Consider the following 7687-nt stretch of genomic DNA (forward strand, 5'->3'; position numbering starts at 1 on the left):
GGGTGGTATGGCACGTGGATAGGATTTGACACCTGGACAACATTTTTAAATGAAGAAAAGGGGGACAAGGAGGGGGACAAGTCGCGTAGATTCCTCTCTCTCCTTGTGTGTGTGTGTGTGTGTGTGTGTGCAGGGTCTTTGGGCAGTGTATACCTAAGGATGGTCATTGCAAACTCATCCTAGCTGGCCTGTACACCTTTTGTGAACTCTGCATGGCATTCGACTGTACTTATATGGTATACGGGTTTGTCGTCCCCATTCTAAACGCAATCGAAAAGTGGAGATGTGATAAAGTAATGGTGGGAGAGAAAGAGTCAAGGATAGCGTCGAGCAGTGGATCGTGATGCAGATGAGAGCAACTGGGGAGCAGAGAGTCGAAGCTGGATGATGTGCGCACGACGAAATGGGTGGCGGTGCCATTCAAGCTCGTTTTCAGCTCATTTTCACGATGAGCGGGTTGATTGACTTGCTGATGGTGAAAGGTGTGGCCAAGGGAGCATCCGATTGCACGTGGTGTTCGACCTTGCATGCGCACACAAAGAGGTTCGAAGGTGGGAAGGTTCGAAGGATTGAGTTTGGACATATCGCAAGGCTACAACACAGAGCGCGTTGCGACAGGACGAGAGCATTAGAGGGGCAAGCATATGGAGCGTGTGCATCCACTCCAACTGAGTGTTGATTTTAAAAGTTAAGGTCTTGTGAGAATCTTGCCAGTTAATTTAATTAATGTTGGACGAAGAGACCCAGATAGGTGACATACTTTTCCTTACCTTAAAGGCTGGATGTCTTGCGATCGCCTCTTTTCCCACCTTTCAAGAGTGGTCTAAGTTTTTGTAAGGGGGTAGGATTGACAGTGACCTTAACCCTTGTTGCAAGCAGTTTCAAATATCAAAATTGCTCGTGTTATGGTCATTTCAATTTGCTTGTGATTCGATTTAGCACGTCAAAATCCCCAAAATTTTGTTGAAGGTTTCATATACACTTTTCACTCTTCTTACCATGATTCTATGATGGAGTCATCTACAATCCCATTTATGTTCATCTCTCCACATTCAGGACAACCAAACAATAATTATTCACATTAGGCTTGTGGTCTCCTCAATTTCCAAAACCTCTCCACTTGAGCTATTGGTTACTTTTTTGTATGTAGACTTGTAGAAATGCCACTCTTTCTAAAAATTATGCTAGGTGGCCACGTTTTCTCCCATGGTATCATATTGTAGACATGGAGTGCTACTGGATGTTGGTTGTATTCAAATTGACATTGAGGACTTCCAAGAAGCTTGTCGGTGATACTATTTGCATTGACATAATAGATGACGTTATGAAATATTAAAAACACCATAATTTCCACCCAAAAAAACATACGTTTCTTAGCTTCATATTGAGTACTTGTAAGGGTTTTCTCTCTAGCAATCTAGAGCAATAAACTAAATTCAAACAAGAAACTTGCATTTAATTTAGATAGGAGAACATGTGTGCAACCAATGGAATATTTTAATGCTTGATTTATCAAATTGTAGTTCCAATTCTACAAAGGGAGGGAGGGAGGGAGGGAGGGGAGGGGAGGGAGGACAATAAGGATATGTAGATATGTGTGCGTGTGCGTGCGCGCGCGTGTGTGTGTGTGTGTGTGTGTGAGAGAGAGAGAGAGAGAGAGAGAGAGAGAGAGAATGTGTGATGAAGAAGAAGATAATGCATGCAAGAGCACACATAGACATATACATGAAGAGGAAAAGTTTGTGTGGCAAAGGCAAACAGGCTTGCTGAGATAGAGGGAGGTGGAAGGTGGACGGAGCATTCATGGATTTTGGTGTAAATATTTTGGGAAAAGAAGGCATACAACCACCAAAAGGTATTCAATTACTATGACTTTTAAGAAGTTTGGTATCCACAAGCTAGAGCAACCACTATACATAATACACCGCCTCCTACTATTTAAAGAAATTTTTAGGTCAAGAAAATGGCTTGAGTTTTGGACCATAGTGTTATACTCTTCCCCTGGACCTGATGATTTATATTACAAGTCTCTCTCAGATTGGTGCAATGGCTTTCACAATTGCAAAAAATTGGCACCCCTTATGGTTGATATTTCACAAGATAGGTGAGCTACTTCCTCATAGAAAAGCAAGCATGAAGATGGCAAGAAGAAGAGGTAGATAGCCATGTTTCAAGGAAGTTTTGATGTGTCTAGATGGTGGTGCCGCGCTAGGGAGTGCTGGATAAGAATCGGGAGGAGGCATGACACAGTTATCCCCATTGAAGTAGACCTTATGAGGAAATGCCCAACCCTCACCAAAGGAGAAGGTGGCTGAGTCTTTCTCAAATAGCATTTCCGATTGCACGTTTCCATCTTCTCCTGCTTGACTCAGAAAATCATTGAAGAATTTGACACCCCAAAACATTCCTGTGTTGTCTGCCAAACATGCAAAGTCTAAAAACGTGAGAAGTCGTGATCACGTTTGCGTCTGCAAAACAATCAAGATTTGAAAATTTCTTGCCAAGCACTTCATTAGATGGTTTTTCTTCTACGGTTATAAACATCATTGAGTTTTTAACTTTACAGATCTCAAACCAAAGTAATGAACATACCGTAATTTACAACCAACCATGGTAGCTAGCTTTGAATGCATACTTGCGATTAAATGCTAAAGTCGCAGACCTTTCCAACACTGGTTTTTTTAGCTAGAAGATTGGAAGCTAAGGCACTTATCCTCAAATTCTAAGCTTGAAGCAAAACAAAATAGCTGCATAGCATTACTTTCACCGATAGAAAAAGCCTTTGCAAGGATTACTAGTTCATGTTTTACGTTGAGGGCAATTTCAAGAAACTCACCATTTTTTTAAAGAAAATAGTCAGCCATACTCACAAATGTGAATGGTTATGTCATATTAGCTTGACAACCCCAAAACTGGAGCTAATTGATCTTCTTTGAGGGGGCCAACGGGTCCAGCACAGGGACCCGGTTTTGTAATGGTCCCTTTACCCTAGCTTACCTTTCCTCTTTCTCTACATTGCCTTTCCTTGAACCTCTCGCTAACCATACCTTTTTTCTCCTTCTTCTTCTTCTTTTTGGACACAGCAATTTAAAACAATGATCTAGCCAACAACATCTAGTTTTTGTACCTAACTATCATCAATATTGGCATCTTGCACATACATTTCCTCTCGTATCGTCTCCCCATTGTCACTCGATGGCAACAATTCACCACTAGCATGCATCTTTTCCATGTCAAGCACACTAACGTCTTTAATCACAGGATTACTCACATCCTCGGTCAAAGAAACCCTAGATTCCCAGACAACCTGCTTCCAAGTGGACGTCCTCTCCACCCACTGGTCTTTTGAGATCCAGAGTCACATGATGTTTTGTTTCTAGATTAGTGGCCAATTGCTCATCATTTGTAACATGCATTGGGAAAAGAATAAAATACTAATTCTTGGATGGAACTCTCCAAATCGTCCCGTTTTAAGATCCGGGTACTTCGAGATAGGTTTTTCCATGTTTCACAAAATGCAGACCTTTATATCTAATACAGATCGAATTTGTGGCGGTAACCTCGACATAAAGAGAATTCAGCCCATCAATGTTCGGGAAAAATCATTTTTCCAAACATACAAAATTCCTTTCCTTGTTTATTTCAAGAGAAAATTTCATAAAATTAGGCTATTTTTTTAGATTTTTCCACTATTTTTGTCTATTCTGGGGTGGCATTTCTCCGTTTTCCCCTGCCCTCAATCGGCATTTCTGAAATTGAAAACGGCACGATATTAAAGTTGAGACACATTTTTCTCGAACATTGCAGCCCATCAAAGAAGCAATGGAGTGTGTAGGCAAGCTTTTCTGTGTAACCCACACTAAATAAAGTGCATAAACTTGTCATCTGGATGAAACTCCAATGATCGTGGAAACATAAGCAGAATACAAAGTACTCCATACTTCTTAAAAAACGTGAATGCTCTTGCTTGAGATCCAACGGGCGCTATCTTGGACTCGCGGTCTCACCCTCCTATGATAGGATATGTGTCATGGGCGGCCTGCCTCCTCGGATTGCTTCGTACACGACCTGATGATATCTAGGATCCCCCCCCCCCCCCCCCTCCTCTTTTTCCCTTTCATGTAAAAGCTACTTTTCATTTTTGGTTTTGAGTTTATTAGATGGCATCTTTGTAGATACCATCTAATAAACACAAAACCAAAACCAACATTTTCCATTCTTTTTTTCATGATAATAAATTTACCTATACTTGATGCCATGAGAAAAACTACAAAGAATAAAAATAAATGGTTTAGAACATTTATATATATATATATATATAGAGAGAGAGAGAGAGAGAGAGAGAGAGATTACTTATGGAGTTTCCATAAGGAGATAGGCCTTTGTAGGAGAAGCTAAAGACTTCCGTCAAATTGTTCAAGTTTGGATGTTGAATCACGATATTCCATTGTGAATAGTTCATTGCATAGTTACGATTGGAGACGGTCACCTTTACTCGCCAGTATGACTTGTAGTTTTGTTTGACATGCCAGTGCACACGGATGGGGCACATGTCTTGTGTACAATGTAATATAGGAGTCACTGGTCGTGGAGCAAGACCGGTGCTTAGGCCCGTTATACTTTTTGGAGATTCTCTGCAAGTTCAAGAGAGACGGTAAGAACATGTCTGCAATTTTGTCACCCGAGACATGATTTTAGCCCACCATAAATACGTTACAAGGACTCAAGTACATTCAAATAGCTTGAGACATGTGAAGTGAGGCATGCAAAAGGTCTGTAAATGCAATGATAGGTATAGTCATTTTTGTGCTAATTATATGTCCTTCAAAATACTTCAAAACATTTTTTCCATTTCTTTTTTTTGCAGGAATCTAGCAAGATGCTTTCGCTTGCAAATGTTTTAACTTGCATATAGTGGCTATGTAGAGAAATCAATACTCGTTCTAATTAAATAAAGCAACTTACTGTAAGCAAGCCCCAGAAGTAGAGCTATTCTTTTGACAAGCGCAAGCACATGTTGGGCATGGAACGATAGTCTCATTGTAGAAGGATGAGAGTGAGACGCAACAGGTTGGTGACTTTTGGGCAAGAAATTGGGAGTAGGTACATATGACATTCCAGGTCACTGCAAAGTAATTAGTTAAAATGCCAATTAGTATTCTCAGTATTGGAAACTATTTTTTTTTCTTTGGTTAGAAAAATGTTTTTGAGGGAAGCGTGCGAAAGAGCTCTAATAAAGCAATTTAAGCCAAGGAAGTAGAACTCACTGAGGGCTTGGGTGGTGCGACGGCCGTCGGAGCTGAGGAATTGGGTGGCCTTGACGCGGGTGGCAGGGCCGCAGGTGTAACCGGGGCCGGGCGTAAGCAAGGTAAAGTTCTTGGGAAGCTTGACGGTGATGTTGGAGGTGCCCGCAAGGCCCACGCTCACCTGGAAGGCCCCGACGGAGTTGGAGGGGTCCTGCGCCCAGCTACTCAGCACACCGCCCTTGCAACAATTGGTGATCTGCTGGTTGTAGGGCACGCCCGGTAGCAGGTCCACCACCGTGGGGCTTCGCAGGCAGCTGTGCGGCACCGCGCCATGGAACTTGGAGCAGTCGCCCTGCAGTGTGGCTTGCGCCCCCATCATGCTCCATATCACCTCCTTCTGCGCCCACGACCACCCCATCATCCACCCCGGCGCCTCGATGTGCCGATACTGCTGGTAGTTGAACATCGTCACCACCGCCTGCATTAACAAATCCCACCATGGACCAATCCCAAAACAAAGGTTTATGATTTTCACAAATTCGTGGAGACCACCATCTTTTTTGTTTTTTAAAATCGCAAGTCACAACTTTTTAGGTAATTTTTGTTTCTTAAATCGAAAGTCACAACTTTTAACGTAATGAGAGCAGCCCTTTCCTCATTGTAAAGTTCATGTCAAGCAATAACCTATACGAGCTCACAAAGCTCAACCACTATGGTAGCACCCTCACAAATTTTGGATTTTGCACTTTGAACTTGTAGCAGAGTTGAGAAGCTAGGGCCAGTGTTAGAGAAAAACCGGGGTGCACTGTATTTTAACCGGCTAAAATCATAAAATCCCGGTTAGATTTTGAGCTTGCCTTGATGAAAACCGGCAAATTTACACAAGTTCTAGTGTAAATACCGGCAAAGGCTTCAAATTTTGGCCTTAAAACCGGTAGAATTTCAAGTTTGCCCTTATTTTCTTCGGTTAGGAAAAATGTAGCCCTGGCGAGGGCAACGTTTGCAGATGCTACCCAATGGCCGCAGTGCAAATGCGCCCTCAGAACATTTGGATCTTCCACTTTTGGGCTCGCAATTTACCTACATACGCATGGCGGGGGTTAGAACCCCCGCCACTCATCATCAATTTTGTTTTCATGCAGAACTGCAGCCATCACATTTTTGAGTGGCGGGGGTAGAAAAAGAAATTTCCAACTTTGCCAATTTCGACAGAGTTGAGAAGCTTGGGCATAGTTTGCTAAACAGAGCAGGTTGGGGTTCTACCCCAGTCCGTGCGGATCCACCCTAATTTATTTGTTTTTTGTGTGTCCTTCAAAGTGTCCACTATGAAGTTTTATCAGCACCTTGTGTGTGTCAACATCGCCTACATTCAATGCACTCAAATGCCATCTGAGTGGTGAAGAATTGGTAAAGTTCCAACTGACGCCTTTAATTGATTGATTTTTAGATACTAGACGTATTGAATTCATGATATGTTCTGAATCAGCAGTGAGCCATTGTGGATGATTAAGGAATGAGTAGAATGCATTAATTAACGGCAAGCAATACCTGCATGTTATAGCTTCAAGGAACTGAAGCAGAGAAGGAGCCACTTAGCCTAATTAGTAAAGCTACTCGCCAATGCAGCTATGCCATTACTTTGCTAGTAATAGAAAATAAATGCAGAGAGATCAAATGTTTACCACATAGCCATCGCCTGTCCACGAGATGATATCCCACTTAACGGTTATGTTCCCATTTGGATCCAAGGGGTCATAGGCCTCTGCAGCGCAGCAACAAGATTAATTACATGTGAATAACTTACAAGCTTGCTGGATCTGCAAAGAATAAGTGGAATTACCTGCGGGAGATATGGAACCAAGAGCAAGAAGAAGCGTTAAAGCAGCCGCAGAAGCTGCTTCTGCAAGGCGGGCAGCCATTGGCCGAGAGCGCGTCGTAGCTTTGGAGCTGAAGCTGAGTATTGATGATCCAAGGAGACAATTAGGGCGAAGCAGAGAGATTAGCAGCAGGTAGTAGCTGCCACAGCTCTCTCTAGAGAGAAAGCGGGGAATGAGAGAGAGGGAGCGGTAGAGTCGATTGAAGGGAGCGTCGTACTCGCTCCTATTGAGACGCCCCAGCGACCCTCCAAAAAGAAATGCGGGTGGCGTAGCCCCTCCGTTAACACAGCCTGCTGACGGGAATACTTTCCCCTGGCCACCTCAGCACCGGCCCTTGCCACGTCTGCTCTTCCCCCTGTGCATGACGCCCCCTCACCACCTACCTTCTCCTTTACAATTCATAGTCTTCTAAGGCCCGAGTCACACACACCCACACAGAGGGAGCTCTACTCAGCTCCGGCTTGGATTTGAAAGCATGAGCAAAAATCTCTGCATTTCCAGTTCAAACAACAATGTGCCTAAGCCCTCAACATTCAATGGAGCTCCCAACAATTTGATTAGCCT

The 7687-nt window shown here is 43.1% G+C and overlaps 1 protein-coding gene across 1 annotated transcript; it reads right to left on the reverse strand.

Moving 5' to 3' along the window:
* Window positions 1-1842: 1842 nt before the first annotated feature.
* LOC147436716 (COBRA-like protein 3) lies at window positions 1843-7360 on the reverse strand. The gene is made up of 6 exons (XM_086486157.1): window positions 7087-7360; window positions 6929-7008; window positions 5268-5724; window positions 4966-5125; window positions 4354-4634; window positions 1843-2416 (listed from the first exon to the last, which is right to left on the reverse strand). The coding sequence occupies exons 1-6, from the start codon at window positions 7163-7165 to the stop codon at window positions 2118-2120; spliced, it is 1356 nt and encodes a 451-aa protein (XP_086342283.1). The 5' UTR covers window positions 7166-7360; the 3' UTR covers window positions 1843-2117.
* Window positions 7361-7687: the final 327 nt, after the last annotated feature.

Source organism: Adiantum capillus-veneris, chromosome 17 (genome assembly GCF_014529385.1).
Source record: "Adiantum capillus-veneris isolate H3 chromosome 17, ASM1452938v2, whole genome shotgun sequence".
NCBI lineage: Eukaryota > Viridiplantae > Streptophyta > Polypodiopsida > Polypodiales > Pteridaceae > Adiantum > Adiantum capillus-veneris.